Source organism: Ambystoma mexicanum, chromosome 1q (genome assembly GCF_040938575.1).
Source record: "Ambystoma mexicanum isolate Mex_15411 chromosome 1q, UKY_AmexF1_1, whole genome shotgun sequence".
NCBI lineage: Eukaryota > Metazoa > Chordata > Amphibia > Caudata > Ambystomatidae > Ambystoma > Ambystoma mexicanum.
The window spans coordinates 823,485,994-823,504,358 of record NC_090922.1 but is presented as its reverse complement, the minus strand read 5'-3'; the positions used below and the strand labels follow the sequence as shown (position 1 = coordinate 823,504,358).

The 18,365-nt window shown below is 48.2% G+C and overlaps 1 protein-coding gene across 7 annotated transcripts in view; it reads left to right on the top strand.

Annotated features, from left to right (window-relative positions):
• CACNA1E (calcium voltage-gated channel subunit alpha1 E) overlaps positions 1 to 18,365 on the top strand; it is a 3,100,882-nt gene that overhangs the window by 2,268,704 nt on the left and 813,813 nt on the right. For all 7 annotated transcript variants that reach the window (XM_069641436.1, XM_069641438.1, XM_069641434.1 and 4 more), the window contains one exon: positions 9,177 to 9,280. In XM_069641436.1, the coding sequence (XP_069497537.1) occupies positions 9,177 to 9,280 (104 nt within the window). The remainder of the gene's footprint in view (positions 1 to 9,176; positions 9,281 to 18,365) is intronic.

Below are 18,365 nucleotides of genomic sequence, written 5' to 3'. Positions count from 1 at the left end.
AGGCTCTCAACCCTATCAGCCCGACAGCCTGGCTGCCTCCCAGGTCTAGCCTTATGTAGTAGTAAAGGTTTCTTTCGGGAGTACAAGCATACCCATGAAAACAGCAGCATAGACAGCACAGTTACAAATCAAAAGTTACACTTCAAGCAGCACTAAGAGCATAAAAACATTGCAAAAATTCAAAAAGGAAAACCTTTCAAGCAAATTTCAATAGAAAATGTCCTCACAGATAATGCATTCTTTAAGAATGATAATAAAGCCCAAGCCGCACAAACAAACTGAATCTGCCCCTAATGGATCATACAGAGCAGGCTGAAAACCGCAAAATCCCTGTTCGTGCAAAACTGGTTTCAGCGCGCGCTCTCTAATGGGTGAAAAAGCTGCACAAAACAATAGGAAATGTGCCTGGTCTTCTCTGGGCGCATCGCAAACGCTACATGATTGGTTCTTATTCCCATTAGACCAGGCCGCCACCACAGCTCTCAAATGAATGCAATTAAAACGCATCCTGCCAATAACAAAATTCTGCAAAGGATGCTGGGCCCACCGTAAATACTTCTGGAGACCTGGGCCCTCAATAATCATGTGCTTCCTATTGGCAGGCCGAATGATCTCAGATGACTCCCTTTCCAGGATATGTTGAGTAACCTCACTTTCCCAGACTTTAAATCCCTAAAAGGCATAACAATTGTCTAGCATTATGCCTCTCAGATCTCTTCTCAATCTTTTCGCTCTTTTTTACTGATGTCATCGGCAGAGAGATGAACATAGACTTGTACTCATTGTCATCACAAGGGATTTATCATACACAACATCATAGGAGCCAGTAGATAACATAAGCACAAATAAAGTTTGAAATAAGGACCAGATTCCTGAGATGAAACTTCTACTATAGAATAGTTTTTGATCAGAGCTGAAATATCCTGACAGGTTTTAACTAAGTAACTCACAGGTCTCAAAGTTGCTGGATTTCACTAACCTCTTCCTGGCAGCTGAACGCCTATAGCTGGGCTGCGGTTGTTTGGTCTCTGATGACCTTCTATATGACTGTCCATTTCTCTCGCATGGGGTCAGGCATGGATCACATGCTCATGAATATTCCCCATCGTCAGGCTGGGAATCCTCAGTAAAGAAAAAAAGAAAGAATCAGTTTCAGTTTCGTTTCTGAACCGTCTTTCTACTAGTAATCAATCACTGGTCTCTGGGTCATACTGCCCCTAGCAAATGACTACCCTCTACCTAAGCCCCTCCTCTGGCAGCCATCTTCAGATTTTTACCACACGTTCAAGTGTTGGGAGTCCGCGTGCTGTAGCTCTCGAGCTTTTACTGCGTATTGCGTTTTTTCGAAGAGTTTACTCTTATTTTTTTGGGCAATTCGAGTCTCAAGCTCCACCGACTCTTATTTCGATCAACGGGGACCCATTTCGGAAATCTCTACGCCCCTCAAGGATGGTTTTTCATCGAATTACACTTCTTGGAGGATTCTTGAAGACCTTTGAGGCCTACCCCGATTCGAACATGGCCCAGGACAAAGGAGATTCGACACCTACTGGATTCAAACTGTTTAGGAACTGGGTGAAAAGTATAAATAATCCGGAAGGAGACAGTGCCCAATAATCTTGTTTTTATTATTTATATTATATTTGCAAAGTGCCCTTGAGTGATGGCACGTTTTTCGGTCTCCCTGAGACCTTTTTCAAATCAGGGCTATTTCTTAGTCATAGCTCCATAAGTAAGGTAGTGGATTTCACTGATGCCCCTATTTCAAAAGTAATAGATCCGCTGTAATAACCGGGTTAGATCCCTCTGCTTTCCATTAGGCGTACAATCGCGTGCTACACGAAGTGGCTGTAAGCGAAGAGCTCAGCAGCAGGTGAGAAGAAGAAGTCCAAGTGGTCTTCTAAGACCTTTGAAGGCACTCCGGTGATGGGGGCCCAACCAAAGGCAAAGCACCGCGAGTCCGTGGGCACCATGAGCCAGGCACGGCGCGATGTCACAGACGCCATCATCCACGAGCCAACGTTCTGGCTCGGTGAAAAGGAAGTCGGAGAACCCGGGTAAGCTTCGGGAGAAACCCCAGTCGATCCCGACAGAGAAAGCCAAGGAGGATGGGGGCGAGGCGGTGACCCTCCCCCTAAGGTGAAGCCCTCAGACGCGCCCAAGGTCGTGAAGGCCCTGATTCACACGGCGAAGGCCTCGACTGAAGGAGTCGTGGCCGCCCTGGCGAAGCCTGCGGAGGCTACCCCAGTGGAGACGACTTCCGGGCCTAGAGTTTCCCTGCCAACCCAGAGGGAAAAATCTTTCCAGCCTATCGAGAAGATACCTGTGGAACCCCGGGATGAGAAAGAGGGGGGGGCCGGTAGCCCTAACGGACACGGACACCACCTCTGACGATGAGCTGGCTGGCATCAAAGCTATCCTTGACAAGAAGTTCGAGGAGCTCAGGATCTACGGGAAGGGCCCCAACGAGGCCAACGTACAGAGCAACGGTGGAGCCGACGAGGAGCTGCGGGCCGTGAAGGAAACGGGGGACCCCACTCCCCAGCCGACGTTCCCGTCACAACCGATGCCTACGCCACAGTACAAGTGCGCACGAGTCGAGTCTGACTCCAGCGCGAGCGTTCAAAGTTCCAGGAAGTCGCGTGTTACAGGACGTCCAGGAAGAGGATCGAAGAAAGGTAAGAGATTCTGGAAACAGGGGAAAAGGAAGAAAGAATAAGGGAGTTGGCCAGGAACTTGGAAGGATAACGCCGAGCAGCGCACACACGTCGAGACACTACCTAGAGATAGCGTTGAGACGCGCGGAGGCGCGGGGGCGTGGCCCATTTATAGAACGTGCCGTGTCCGACGTACAGGCTAGTACGGAACACGGTACGGCCATGTTGGAAGTATCAAGGAGCACACTCTCCGTCTGGACCAGGACCAGGAAGACCAGAAGGGGCTATGTCCATGGTTCATGACAGCACCTGGATCGTTGGGGAGCCCACCGAGCAAGCGGAGGAGAGTCCATCCTCCCCCTCCCTTCCAGCCTTCACCCGCATCCCCCCTCCGAGGGACAAGACGGAGACGGGGAGAGAGACGGCGACGACGGGGACTGACCACGGTGGAGACGACGGAATGGATCTCCGTCGCCTCCCGCCCGGGCTTCCCCCCCCCCCCGACTAAATTGGCTCCTTTCAGGTCATGATCGCCAGGGCCTCGGAACTTTGCCAGCTGTGCCCCGAGGAACAAAAGAAAGGTGGTTTTCTTTACCAATGACGGGAAGCCAACAGGAAAACCGTACTCTCAGTCCAGCAGTGGAACGACATATGGGGCAAAGGGCTGTCCCTTTTGAAGAACCCTTCCACGGCCCCTGCGAAGAGAAACCGGTACGAAAAGAAGAACCGGGTGCCGGATTCCACTCCCATGTGCCTCAGGGCACAACCGACCCCGGATTCCGTAGTCTCCATTGCAGCCAAGAAGAAAGCGGCAGGGGCGACGGTGTCATCCTCCACTTCCCCACCGGACAGCAAGGGAAAGAAGCTAGACGCCATGGGACGTCGAATCATCTCATCGGCAGCGACGACCATCAAGGCGGCCAACGCCCTCACAATCATGGCCCGCTATGATAGGGAGCTGTGGTTCAAGGTCGCCCCTATCCTGGACTTCCTCCAGGACGACAAGAGGGCGGAGGCCCTAAAATCCTGCAAGAAGGCGAGGTGGCGTCGGATCACACCATCACTGTAGCTACGGACATCGCAGATACCGGTTTTCGTCAGATGGGCAACAGCGTTTGCCTGCGCCAGCGTTGTTAGCACAGGGCCACTGACTTCCGTCAGGACGTGCAGACCAGGGTACTGGACATGCCCTTTGATGGAAACAACCTGTTCGGGAAAGCGGTGGATGAGTCGCTGCAGGCCATCAAAGTGGACACGAGACGGCCCGTGCCCTAGGCACACTTCATCAATAACGGACGTTCTTTCGGACCTCCAGGGGCAAATCTCAAGGTGCCTCCAAAGGATTTTGCGGCAGTTCATCGTCGTACCGCCAAGCTGCCCGTTCCTTGTCACAGGAAGCTTACAGAGGCCGCAGCAAGGCCGGTGGATACCGTTGTCGTCACTAAGAAGCCCAGGGTGGCAAGGCCTCCGCGAAACAGGACTGAACCGGTAGTGACATCAGTCCCCCACCTAAGCACCCTGGTGGGAGGCCGGCTGGTGAACTTCGGCGTGTGGGAGTCCATCTCCACCGACCGTTGGGTGCTGGATGCCCTGACCCACGGGCACACTCTGGCGTTCCAAAGGAAGTGCCCCCTTTTCCCACCTGTGGCCAGGAAAGAAAACCACGTTCCACAGCTGTTTCTGGAGGTACGAGCCATGCTGAGAAAGGGTGCAATAGAACTCGTCCCAAAGAGGCTCTGGGACTCCGGAGTATACTCGCGGTACTTCCTGGTCTGAAAGAACACCGGCGGCTGACGGCCAATCCTGGATCTTCGGCGCCTCAGATACATCAAAGCCCAGAAGTTCTGGATGGTTATCCTTCAGCACGTGCTGGGACAGCTGGAGGAAGGTGACTTCCTATCGTTGCTGGACTTGGAGGATGTTTACTTTCACATTCCCATACACAAAGGACATTGAAAATTCCTACATTTCGTGGTCCAAGGGCGGCACTACCAGTTCAAGGCCCTGCCCTTAGGGTTGAAGTTGGCTCCAAGGGTCTTTACCAAGTGCCTGGCACCAGTGGCAGCGCGGCTGCGCCTGCAGGGGATCCACGTATACCCCTACCTGGAGGATTGGTTTATCTGAGCAAAGTCAAGAGAATTCGCCATCGACCACACAGCGAAGACCGTCTGCCTGCTCACGGAACTTTGATTCTCGATCAACTTTGTGAAGTCCCACTTGGTACAGTCGCAGGACGCCCTGTTCCTGGGAGCCAGACTCGACACAGTGGTGCAGTTGGCCTCACCGTCGGAGGAAAGTACGAGGGCCATCCTGGGCAAGGTACAACGGTTGTTGACCATGCAGGTGGCCGGGGTGCGGACCATCAAGTCCCTGCTCGGCATGATGTCATCATGCATCTACCTCGTGCGTCTGTGCAGGTTGCAGATGCGGCCACTGCAGGAGTTCCTCGACGCCCGTTGGATGCAAGTGGCGGGAAGCTTCGAAGACAAAATCCCACTCAATGAGACTTTCCGTCAAGCGATCCGGTGGTGGGGCACCCGCGCGCATCTCATGACGGGCATGGACTTCCAGACCCCAGCGCACCCGGAAACGGTGAAGAAGGACACGTCCCTGGAGGGATGGGGAGCACACACCGGAGATCTACACGCAAGAGGCCTTTGGGTCCCAGCGGAGAGGTCCCTACACATCAACGTCCTGGAACTCCAGGCCGTGTTCTTGGCCATCAGGTCTTTCCTTCCGTCCCTCAAGGGAAAAGTGGTACGGGTCTTCACCGACAACACCACCACAATGTTCTACATCCAGAAGCAGGGGTTACCAGATGACCAGCCCTATCCAGGGAAGCGCAGGATCTGTGGTATTGGGCCGTCGCCCAGGGGATATTCCTGGTACCTCTTCATGTGGCAGGAGTGAAAAACACCATCGCCAACTCACTCTACAGGGAGATGCGGTCCTGCCACGAGTGGGAACTTCGGCAGGATCAAGTAGATCTCCTATTCTGATGGTGGGTCAGTCCCCAGATCGATCTGTTCGCGACAGCGCGAACACCAAGTGCCGGAGGTTCACCAGCAGGTTTCCCCTGCCGGGGAGCATGGGAGATGCATACTCTTTCCCCTGTGACGGCCTGTTCCTGTATGTGTTCCCACTGTTGCCGTTGCTTCTGCGACTCATCAGTCAACTTAGATGGTCCCGGTGTAGGATGATCCTTGTCGCACCGGCGTGGCCGAGGCAGATATGGTTCCGGGACCTTCTGGCCTTCTGGACATGTCAGCGTCCCCCCCAGTCAAACTGCCGACGGACGCGGATCTTCTCGCTAGGGAAGGAGGCGCCATCCTACATCACGACCCGGGATCGCTGAACCTGCAGGCCTGGCTGCTGCAGCACTAGAGTTCGGAGGCTACGATATCCCGGCAGACTGCAAGGAGGTGCTTGCAAAGGCCAGGGCATCCTCGACTCTTAAGTGCTATGGACATAAGTGGAAGAGGTTCTCTGTCTGGTGCCGTGCACAGAAGATCAACTCTCTACGGATTACGGCCCCTCAAGTGCTGCCGTACTTGCTGTCGCTGGCCAAGGCGGGGCTGGCACATTCCTCCATCAAGATCCATCTGGCGGTTATCTGCCGCTACACCTGGACTCTGGGGCAGTCGTCGCTGTGGTCTCATCACCTGGTGAAGGAGTTCTTGAAGGGACTGTTCCACTCGTTCCCGCCGGTGAAGGCTCCGGCCCCGGCGTGGGAGCTCAATGTGGTGCTGACCAGGCTCATGGGTCCGCCATTCGAGCCCTTGCATTTGGCACTGCTGAAGTTCCTATCGTGGAAGACAGTGTTTCTTGTGGCCATCACCTCCGCATGACGAGTGAGAGAGATCCAGGCCCTCTCCTGTAAACCTCCATATCTGACATTCCACGAGACGAGGGTAGTGCTGAGGACGCACCCCTCCTTCATGCCCAAGGTGCCGTTAGACTTCCATCTCAACGAGCCCTTAGTGTTACCTGTTTTCTTCCCGTCGCCTTTGTCGCCGACTGAGGGGACTTTGCACTCGCAGGATGTGGCTAGAGCGCTGAATTTCTACGTGGACCGCACAAAGAGTTTTCGAAGCCATCAAGGCTTTTTGTGAACCAAGGGAAGGCCCTCTCAGATGGCTCTCCGGCTGTATCATGCACTGTCACCGGTTGGCAGACCGACTGTTGCCCGGCCATCCGAGAGCCCATTCAACCAGAGCGATCGCTGCTACTACGGCGCTCCTGTCTGGTGTGCACCGGCTGGACATCTGCAGGGCTGCTACGTGGAGGTCGATGCACATCTTCATGAGATTCTACTGTGTCGACTGGGATTCCAGGGAGGAGTCCAGAGTCGGCCAGGCAGTGCTGAGCAACCTGTTTGCTTGAAGGTGAGCCTGGTGAGGAGGTAAGAGATGCTTAATGTTGAGTTGTTGAAATGCTTAATGTTGAGCCTTGCCACCTCCCGTGGTTGTACATGTACACACTGCTATGTATTCTTGTATTCATGAGCATGTGAATCCATGCCAGACCCCATGCTGGAGAAGGAACAAGTTACTTACCTGTAACTGTTGTTCTCCAGCATGGTTCTGGCATGGATTCACATGCGAACCCTCCCACCTACCCCTCTGCGGCTCTTCTCTTGGTCCTACTGCCACATTATGTGCTACCAAATCTGAAGATGGCTGCCAGAGGAGGGGCTTAGGTAGAGGGCAGTCATTGGCTGGGGGCAGTATGACCCAGAGATCAGTGATTGGTTACTAGTAGAAAGACAGTTCAGAAACAAAACTGAAACTGATTTTTTCTTTACCGAGGATCCCAGCCTGACGACGTGTAATATTCATGAGCATGTGAATCCATGCCAGACCCCTGCTGTAGAACAACAGTTACAGGTAAGTAACTTGTTCCTTCTTTCCCGTCTATCCTGGATCGATTTTCAGGCTACAGTCATTTTGAGCTACCCAGTAAAGGGTTCAGTGAGCCCTCCTGGCTCTGTGTTCTCGAGTAACCCACTCATTTGTGCACCCCAGCAATATGACATCAGTTTTTTGGTGGGTTTTTCAGGTTCCACCAGAATCCGGATTATGGCTCTGGCTATTTCACAACCACTTGTTTCTGGGGTATTCAGGGTTGTCCCTATCAGTGTTTGGGCCCAGATCCACAAGGCACCCAACTCTGTCAGCCCTGATAAATTGGCTGCTTCACAGCTCTGACCCCACTGGTTTAGCATTGCCCTCTCAGACCCCTAATTTACCCATAGGTTCTTAGGACTTAGCCACTGTTGGTAATTGTCACTGGACCTGCGTCGCTTCTCTCTCCTCAAAGCTAGGTAACACAACTGAAATCTCCACCTGTGGATCACTGGCACTCTGCCCATCAAAAATGGTTCGAGTCTGTCAATCTTCACAGATGTAGGGTCGCATGAGTGATGCTGCTAATAAGATCCAGAAAGAGGGAGAAACACTGGGTGTCCCGGGGCCCTATGGACCTGTTGCCCCACTTCCCGTGCTGTTCAATGGGACACCATCACAAAGGATATAAACAGTTTCCAACACATAACAGGCCTTAATCATTAGTAGGCAGGGCTTTGAAGCCTTTGGATGATTGCTGGGATCTTGCAATGTACATGAAACACAATTATGAGGATCTTCTTGTTGGCATGGTTAATTTCCTATCCATCAGGATATGCTGAGAAGGTGCTTATGCTAATCGTTAGTGGCTGTGTGGGTGAGATAGTGTGCAGAAGTCCTTGTTGTAGACGAGGGATTACTAGTATTTTCTGATTGAACACAAGAGAATCGCAGGGGTTTTTGGTGGTTATGAGCGTCTGCCAAGAATATTGTACAGATTAGAAGAAGCTGTGAATACTTGTTCTTCAGTTGGCTGTCTCTATGCTGCTTTATTAGTGGGGTGGAGCGTTGGAAAAGCGAGAGTGGTCCAGAGTTGTCGTGTTTTGGGGAAGGAATCTTTGCCTAAATGTTTTGCAGATCACTGAAATTTGCACAATAACTCCATGAGCTCTCTTGCTGGGATTGGAATTTTTTACATGCGGGGTAGACACATATTTCTGCAGCAGACACTTTAACAGCATGAGCTATCTTGCCGTGAGTGATTTGGTTTTAAATTTTGAATATTCTTATTTTGGTCGATTTTTTTTCAGGTTATTTATGTTTGAACACACCTTTTGAAACAGATTTTCCTTCCATGTATGAAAAATTGGCTGCGTTTGTTAGGTCACGCCACTTTTGAAGTTGCCGTAGCTCCTGGTGATTCTTAAGCCATTCCAGACACTAGTTATGTCCCGCTGCCAAATATTGTGCTGTGTCTAGATGTGGCCCTTCAGTTTCCTATCCCACGTCCTGCACTTGGCAAGGGATTTGTAGTTAATCGTGAATTTCAGACGCTCTTGTGGGCCAAGATGGAGTCTGAACTTACTGTTCTTGGGTGAGGAAAGATTGGACTCAGACCTGTGTGGTGAGAATCAAACTTAACCTCACTCGTTTTCTTTGCTTTGTTCTCTTGTAGACCAATGATGCCTTAGGAGCCACGTGGAACTGGCTTTACTTCATCCCTCTCATCATCATCGGATCATTTTTTGTCCTCAATCTTGTTCTGGGAGTGCTCTCTGGGTAAGTAGTATTTCACGGTATGGTACACTGCATGTATATCACTGTGTCACTCAGTGCATGCAAAATCTATTTCCATGTAACGGTACACAACATATGTGGTTCTGTGCCTGATCGCCTCCTAAAGCCACTGATCCAGTTGCATGTTGCTTTCCCCAAAACTCACCCATGCCAATGTTCCTCAACTCAGATGTTTTTGGATCCTCTCTTGCATGTCGAGTGGCACTTCATTCGGACTTCTCATTCAGTGCTTTGCCTCCGTCCCTCAGGATCATCTCCATCAGGTATTGTGTTGAGACGGTAGTCGGTGGGGGTCCAGCCCCCAACCTTTAACCAACCACTGCCCTCGCTCTGCAAGGTATAGGAGGTGCCTGAGGCCCATTAATGAAAGTGCCAACATCCATCACCCTGTGCATGCAAGGCGCTAAAGGGCTTTCGGTATTCAGCCATCATTCCATCCTTATCCTTGCTCTATAGAAGAAACGTAGTGGTAAAAAAGACCATAAGTCTCTGTACCTTGTTCAACCCACATCTGAGCTCTGGTCAGGCGTTATGCTGCCAGGGTAACATGAACATGCACTCTGGTTGCCCCGATCAATTCGGAAACTCCCAATTTGATGAAAAAAAATTTCCGTATGGACAAATTGGCCAAATTCAGCCACTACAAAAAACTCAAAACCCATTATACCAAACATGAGGAGGAGGGGTTGCAGGCATGTCCCCCGCTACCCATGTTCAGTATTATGGGCTTTGGGGGTTGCAGGGGTGTCCCCCGCTTCCACGTTGGGGGGACGGAACTGACACCTCAGGGGTATAGCAGAAGTGCCGGCGGCCAGGGGCTCGCAAAAAAGGTAAGATGGGGAGGGGGGATTGATATAGGGCTGCTGGCGGGACAGGGATTTGGGTTGGTTAACTGAAGGTCAAATAGATTTGCGGCAAAATCGTATACGGCCAATTCCGCCACAAATATATTGCCCTCAGTCAAACAACCCATATCCATCAAACCTTGCCCGTTTTTTGGAGAGATCATCGCTGCCAAGGAAAAGGCTGTGTGATCGTTATGCCTCCACCGGCCTTTGACTTCTCCATCGAGGTTTTATCAAAACGAAGTAAGTCTTTGGGCCTCATTCCCAGACTGGAGGTAGCCATGGCGCTATTTGCGCCATGGCTGCCTCCAGTACCGGGTCTGTGACCAGTCTGGTTGAATGGGGACTTACCAGGACATTCCGACCTGTGCAGACCCGGTAAGTCCCCATTCAACCAACCAGTCCCCATTCCCATTGAGCCCCCATAGGGCTCAATGGGAATGGGGAAGGCGCTAATTACGGGCCCGCGAATAACAGGCCAGTAATTAGCGCCCTGGTCCCTTAGCGGGACCCATAAAGGACGTGTGGTTAGACCACACGTCCTTTGTGGCTCCCACTAAGGGACCTCGGAATTGGGCGGTAAGGGTTTAACGGCACCAGTCTCCTTACCAGTGACCGTTATCCCTTACCGCCCAACTCAGAATGACCCCCTTCGTTTTAATACACGAAGTGTGAAACATTCTCAACCAAGATCAAGCAAAAGCTGTAATCATTTGTCCTGTGGGCTGTGGCCAACTTGGGAGAGTCTCAATCACATTTTATCTCTCAGGACCTTTCACAGAGAAGATTATCCATTTGCAAAGCAGTCTGGTCCCACCCACAAGGGCAGTCAAGCACTGAAATGCCAGGCATTGTCCTCTGAACAAGCACACAATCAGCAATCCCAGACACGTGTTTCTGCCTGCTGTGCATCGTCAGAGAGACTCCAACTCACTTGCAGGAGCTATACATAAACATACAAAATGTAAGAAACTCTTTACAAAGAACTTTTATGTGGCCTTGTCTGTTCTCAGTAGGGCAGGGTCTGACAATTTTGCCAAATGACCCGTCAATTGCTTGTTCATTTGTTGATCTCTCTTTGTGGAGATCAGCTCTGTGTTGGCAAAGAGAATCAGTCTCCAGCTCCAATTAACCATTGGTTGCTCTGTGGAGGGGTGATAGCTTGTCCTACCTGTGCGTCTCTATGATCCTCCAGAAAGCCTATGCAATGGAAATAGCAGATCCTTGTGCTGTGATATTCTGTGCCTGAATGCTTTAAGCATCCCTACAGTGTTTATGACGATTGTTCCCAAAAATAGTGTTGCATTAAGAAGCAAAAATGGGGAAACAACGTGACTATTTTTTTTTGTGTGTTTTTTTTTTGTTGTGTTTAATCATTAAGATTTTTTACAAAGTGATCATGTTGAGAAACAGAATCTCTTTCTCACGGATTCTTTAAAGAAAAAGTTATTTTAGTTGCTAGGTGTCTGGCAAGGGGGGTTTTGTGGCAATAGAGCAGAGTTTACATATTTTACGATGTTAAAGGTTGCCAGTTGCCATCGCGTTCTGTCCCCCCCCTATTAACTTAGCCCAACAATTTTCTTGGTCGCTTAAAGCAAACTCGCTTAGGATGTCCGGAAGATATGATGATCTTAAACCTCTGGTACTGGGAAATTCAAGGATCAGGTGACAAATTGATTCCGTTGCTGATTGATCAGTACAAAAGCGACATTCTTTTTTCGATGATAAACCTCTAATGAATAGGATTTCGTTAGTTTGTAAGAGGTTCAATCTCGCTCTCATAATCAGATCTCTCGCTGGTTTTGATGGAAATTTCTTAATGTAAGGCTGCACTTCGTTTAACCTCCTTGTATTTAGTGGCAAGTGCTGGATTAGTAACGTGACTTCTATGAATGCTATGGTTCTATCCCCTCATTCTTTTTCCTGGCAGTGACTCATTGTCCTGTGGCTATACTGTGAGATGCTGATAGGCTCCTATGCAACAAATCTGGGGTTTGTGTACCATGGCACCTCCTTGTCCTAGGTCAAACTGCCAGCTAGAACATGCCAGAGGATTCAGACCAAAAGGAAAAATGCTGCTAGGGAAAACATGTCAGTGACATGCCGTAAACTTCACAAAACCCATTCTGTCAAGTTATGCAAGACTTGAATCATTTGTAATAGACACATTATTATGTAGTCATAAAGTGTCAATACTCCACCATGGTCTTAACACCTTTTTATGATAATTCGATATATGTACACACTAATGATACACATATTGTTCTCTATGCAAACCACGTAATTACGAGTTTGCTGGTATCCTGCCAGTAATTCCGAAGGTATACGGGCAAACTGACTGTACCATTACAGGCGCATGATATCCTAGAATTTCTGTGATAATAAAGGTAATACAACAGCAGTAAATCCCCATTCCATGGAGAACCCCCAGGGAACTCCATGGAGGGGATTTGCAGAAGGGTGCCAGATATTCTGGCATTTATTTGCCGGTTGGGGCCTGATTTACCTCCAGTTCTTGGCTGGAGATAAATCAGGCCCCCACCGGCAAACTTGTGTTGTGCCAGTCTGGGGAAATTGCTGGTGCCGGAATTACCAGCAATTTTACCAGCAATTTTCACAGGCCAGCAAACATGTAGGTGTCTGTTTTTTCATATAAAAGTTAAAGACAAACATTCATAACAGTTCATGTGAGAACCATGTTGACTCGGAGATCAAAATCATATTTTGCTCTAGCACATTGAAGCGTCTCTTGTACTAGATGGAATTACCAATAAAGATCTCAGACCAAATAACCTGACAGTCTAAAGAAATATGGTAAAGTGCTACTTTATTCTCAATTTAATAAAGCTGGGTACCTGGTAGACATCGGACTGATGCTTTCTCACACACACACAAACTTGATTACACAGAGGTCTTATAAACCAATGTGCCTCGTCTATGATGTCATCCTATGTGGCAAACTGTAAAACCTACTGGCAGGAGGGATTGGTTAGGGGAACAAATCTACCTATAGGATATATACAGGTTAGTACTTCATTAGCTGTCTCTTATCTGTAAAACACACCTCGAACTACCTCTAAATGAAGTATAATACTGATTATAGCAGAGAAAATGGCAGTGGATTGGTCTATGCAACATTGTATAGCAGGTTGCCCCATAAACCCACTGATTGGTTGGCATTCCCACCCAACCTTGGACATTCAGCTCGGCTAGTAGCACGAAAGGAAACCGAAACCCAGGTGCTTGAGTCTCGTCAGATTACTCACCACTTTCCCAACTAGGCCATCATCTCTCATCAGCCAGACCATAAACCAAAGTTTACCATCTGTAGTTGACCTTGTAGTCTTCTCTTTTCTAGGACATTTAAAGGAGTATGAGCACATCACTACCTTCAATCACAGCGTAATGAATAGCCCTTGTTTTCAATTTCTGCGTCACGTGTGAGGAGACCGCAAATTTGTCAATTTCGACCTCCTATTTACTGCTATTTGATTCAGTTATGCTGGCTGAGGCTCCCTGTTTCCTCCCCACAATCAAGATGGGGCCATGGAGGCAGTCTCTATTTGATTCAATTATTGCTCCTTTGGCCTCTAGAGGCTTGCTTACTCCATCTTGTAGGAGCCTTATTCACTGTTAATTGTCCAATACTTGGCTCTTGCATATGTTTTCATCTTCTTTTATCTAAGAGAAACATGTCTCATGCTCATGGCTTATCCGTCTGCCTACGTTTGTGCTTTGCAGCTATTCCTCAGATAGCATCCTTGATCCCAGGCCAACATAGACTCCTCTTCGTTTTCACACAAAGCTGTTTTACAGTGTCTCATGACTCTGCAACCCTGGTCTGTTGCTGAGATAGTTAGAATGAATCTTTGCAATCTGGCATCCATTTTCCTAGCATGGCCTTCCTTGCCAGGTTATATTTTCCTCTATAGCAAGCTTCTACGTATCTCATCTACCTTGCATTGCTGCATATTTATACTTACATTTTACCAAGTTTCTTTATCTTCTTTTGCATACATGATTACTTTATCACTTTGTGCATGTTTCTCTTGTTGCTTCAGTTACATCATCATTCTTAAGTATTCTCATATCGTTTCAGTATGTCCCCATATATCTTCTTCATGACATCAATCTGACATCATCAGATGTCACTCAGTGTTCCATAATATCCATTGGTGCGTGCAGACATGCTTCCACTCTCTCAGTCCGAGGTTACATTTGGTATGGCTGTCTGAGTGCATATCGTCCCTCGTACACTCAATGCGGTATAGGGACAGCACAGGGGGTCCCACAAGCAGCTCTTCTCCTGCTGTTCCAGTATAACATGGGTGAGGGGGCGGGAGTAAGGGCTTATGCGTCCAGCTGATCCTCTACAAGATGAGAAGTATATACAAAATGTATTTACAATTGAACAATCAGTTGGCAAATACAATTTAAAAACCGTATGTTTGATTTGGGTTATCCCAACATGTTCCATTCCTCTCTAAACAGCGTGGGGCCTTCTTCTTTATGTGTAATACGTGCCGCTTTATATTCACTAGTAACAATTATTTTTCATTAGAAGCAAGGATTGCATCAAAGGCATCAGCCGCAGTCTCCGATTGTTAGTTTATGTGTAAAACCTGCTGCTACATATTTACTGGTCGCAATTATATTTCATTAGAGGCAACGATTGGATCAAAGTCTTCGGCCCGCAGTTTCCAAACGTTAGTTTATATGTAAAACGTGCCGCTATATATTACTGGCAGCAATTATATTTCATTAGAGGCAACGATTGGATCAAAGGCTTCGGCCCGCAGTCTCCAAACGTCAGTTTAATTATACAACGTGCCGCCAAATGTTCACTGGTGGTCTTTGCAGGTTCTGTTCATCTACTAAATAACTGGCTTACACCCCTCAGCCTACAATCAATAATCACCTGCAGCTCGCTTAGTAGCAGAATATGTCAGAGAAGAGAGAGTTTAATAGCCAGCTTCCGGTGTTTAACTCAAGAAGTAAAGGTCGGTTCACAGGCAAAAGCCTACCAACTTCATTCACTTAATATTTGGATAGAATTCCACCCAGCAGCCATCAAAAAGGGCATAGGAATATATAGCGACCGTCGGCTTCGGCAATTGTATTGTAGTAAAATTAGCGATTGGTTCAAAGGCTTCTGCCCACAGTCGCCGATCGCTAGGTTGCTGGTTAGTTGGTAAACTGAGCTGACTGAAAGTGATAACAATGAAACTGTAAAGATGTGTTTGGGGCAAAAGCGAAGGCAATAGTCAGAATAACGGAACCCAGAGACGCTGGTGCAACACAGACCACTAGTATGAGAAGAGTAAAAGCATGTGTCTCGGATCCGCTTCGGCAGGTATGTTGCAGTCAGTCTAACGATCGGTTCAAAGGCTTTCGCCTGCAGTCGCCCATAGCTAGATTAGGACTTAATGTGCACCTGCTCCGTGTATTCGGAACAGCTATCAATGCTCAGCTCGGAGGGGTTATGCCCACCGGCACAGAGTCTCAACTTTTTAGATAGCAGTTACTAAAAGATAATCCCCCTAAAAGATGAAAACGACAGTCACTTATGTCACACTAGGTCAAATCAAACAAGCGGTAGGTTCAGGAGAGGAGGCACACAAATGCCAGCTGTTCGTCTGCTATCCGGAGAGCTGTTCACAGCACAAATATGATAAGCCTGGGCAGACAGCTGATTCCAAAAGACGGTTGTTAAAATCGATTGCTTGTTTAGTTATGAGGCAATTGAAATCTACAGTTGCAAAGAGTCAATTCATGAAGTGTTCAAAGTTATAATGCCGGATTGGCCCTGTATTAAAACAGACAGTCATGCAGCACGTATATTTTAAAAGGGAAGGTCTCATCAATCACCTTCATCGATTTAAGAACAGTGGCTCCACTTCGGCACACCAAACACAAAACAGTTAGCTCCTCACTTTGCGCGTGCACTTCGCATGGGTTCCAGTTAATATGGGTGGAGGTTGTTCTTAAAGTGGAAGCGACCTTTAAAATCCAAGCACATAATCTTGGGTCACAGTAACAGCAAGAACATAGTCAGGAGCTCGGGATGCACACTGCCTTCACACAAAACACTTAGCTCCGCAATTCACAGCAGTAGTACTGTGGTACCAAGTAAAAACAAATGTCCAATCACGATTCTATACAAATGCAACACTTTAATTAAACTAAAGGTAAACATAACTAATAGAAACACTCATGTGTGTAAGGAACAACAAAGAGAATTCAGACTTTGGAATAAAGGGTCACTTTTGGTTTGAAGACAGGAAGAGACAGATTTAAACAATAAATGTTCCTGTTCAATGAAGATATCTTTTAAAAGGTAAAGAGAACAGTGTCTTAAATGTCACTAGGGCCTTTGAGGAAGGTCATGGGGATTGCACCACTTCAAATACATCTGTTGCTGGCTCTTGGGGTTCAACAGCATCAATCCATGCGTCTGAGAACTTTCTGAGGCAGTGATTCAGTGTCTGGTTGATGTGCTGTTAGACTGGGCCCAATACATGGTGTGATTCAAAAAGCTGCAAATGGATTCTGGTCACAAAAAAGCTCATTGCAACCAGTAATGTATGGGTCGTTGTAGTTTACAAATGGTTGCCAACCTGGTCCTAGGTCTGTTCCTTGACTTCTGGGTTGCTTGGAGATCCAGTCCAGGGTCTCCAGGGATGAGGTGTTTCCTTTCTTCTGCATTCCCCAACCAGGAAGGTATAAGAGCAGGTGCAAGGCTCTGTCACCTCCAAGGAGCAGGTTCCTGGGTACAAGTGGTCTCAGCTGCAGTAGGCCTTGTCCATCTAGCAGGTCGTCCTAAATGTTTCTTGTGGGTTATTAAGGAAAAGACATGCCCTTTTCTTGGAGATCTGTGTTACCCTCTCTGGCATAAGGCTTTGGCACTGGCTCCACTCCCAACAGAGCTCCAGATGAATTCTTCTTCAGTAGTCTATACATTATTCAACTAAGGGAGCCCCCCCTCTCATATAGGCTAAATGCTACAACTGAGATTGTCCCAGAGGGAGTATTTTGTTATGGGTCCAATCCAGGCTTCTGTAACAAGTGTCCTTTGTCTGCTGATGTCATACCCAGAGTGCATTATCTGCAGGAAGTTGGGTGGGGTAACAGGAGGTTGGTGAGCCCTAGCGAAATCCAAGATGGTAAGACCCCCTCTTTGGACTCAACTTCTCCTTTGGACTAGTCTAACACTGACCTCTTCCCCAGTCTGCTGATTTCAAAAGGACTCCAGTAACCAGCACCCAGGTGTGAGATGGCCATTGTCATGACTGGACTGTCTTTAAAGCATTGTTTCCATGGGGACTTCCTGGGTAGGGTTCCTGTTCCCTGGAGGAAGGTGTTGACAGTCCTCAGTGGGATCAAAGAGAAGCTTCCTGAGCTGAACCCACCATAACTGTTGTGCTTTAGCTGTCTGGCCTGTGTGTAACCACATCAGGTCTTGTTATGAACGAGTCACTACACCAAGCTGACAATAATAGGACACTCAATTCTTGTGTCTGTAAAATTGTGTAATCTCAATAGCCACCTTGTCATAACTAGACATGGTTTATATCTAGATATTAATAACTGTTACCAAGCTGCTATGGTACACATTTATAATAGTTTAATCCAGAAGTGCAGACAGTTAAAAATCCAACTCAGCATGTTGGAACTTTCAGTTCCAGCAGCTGTGTTCAGGAATGCACATGTGACATTTGAACCTGTACTGCTGCCAGTGCAGGGCAGGTGCTGGGGATGTCAAGTGCCGGTTGCAGGTATGTGTGTGTGTGTTATGCTTTTCGGCATGGAGAATTATAAAATTGGGGTCTGATTAGCAGATGCTGCTTTCAGAAACAGATTTACCAACAGAATTGTATTATTCAAAATCAAAAAAGCTCTCTTGGTATTCCGTCAAAATTGGTTTAGCATAGCTAATCACAGACCTGTTGAGTTGCTTTTTTTGTTGCAGACAGCTTTAGTCCGTTTCTGTGGTGGACAGCCTAATTTCTGATATTGGGCCTCATTACGACCCTGGCGGAGTGGGTTTACGCCAGCGTTATTCGCGGCGGACCCGTCCGCCCTACTACGAGTTCCCGTAGCGCCATGGAGCCGTTTTCCGCCTGGTTTTTCCGGGCGGAGAAATCCATGGCGCTACGGGACCTTGATGTTAATTACGCCACCGTATTTTACGGTGGCGTAATTAACGCCTTCCCCACTCCCAT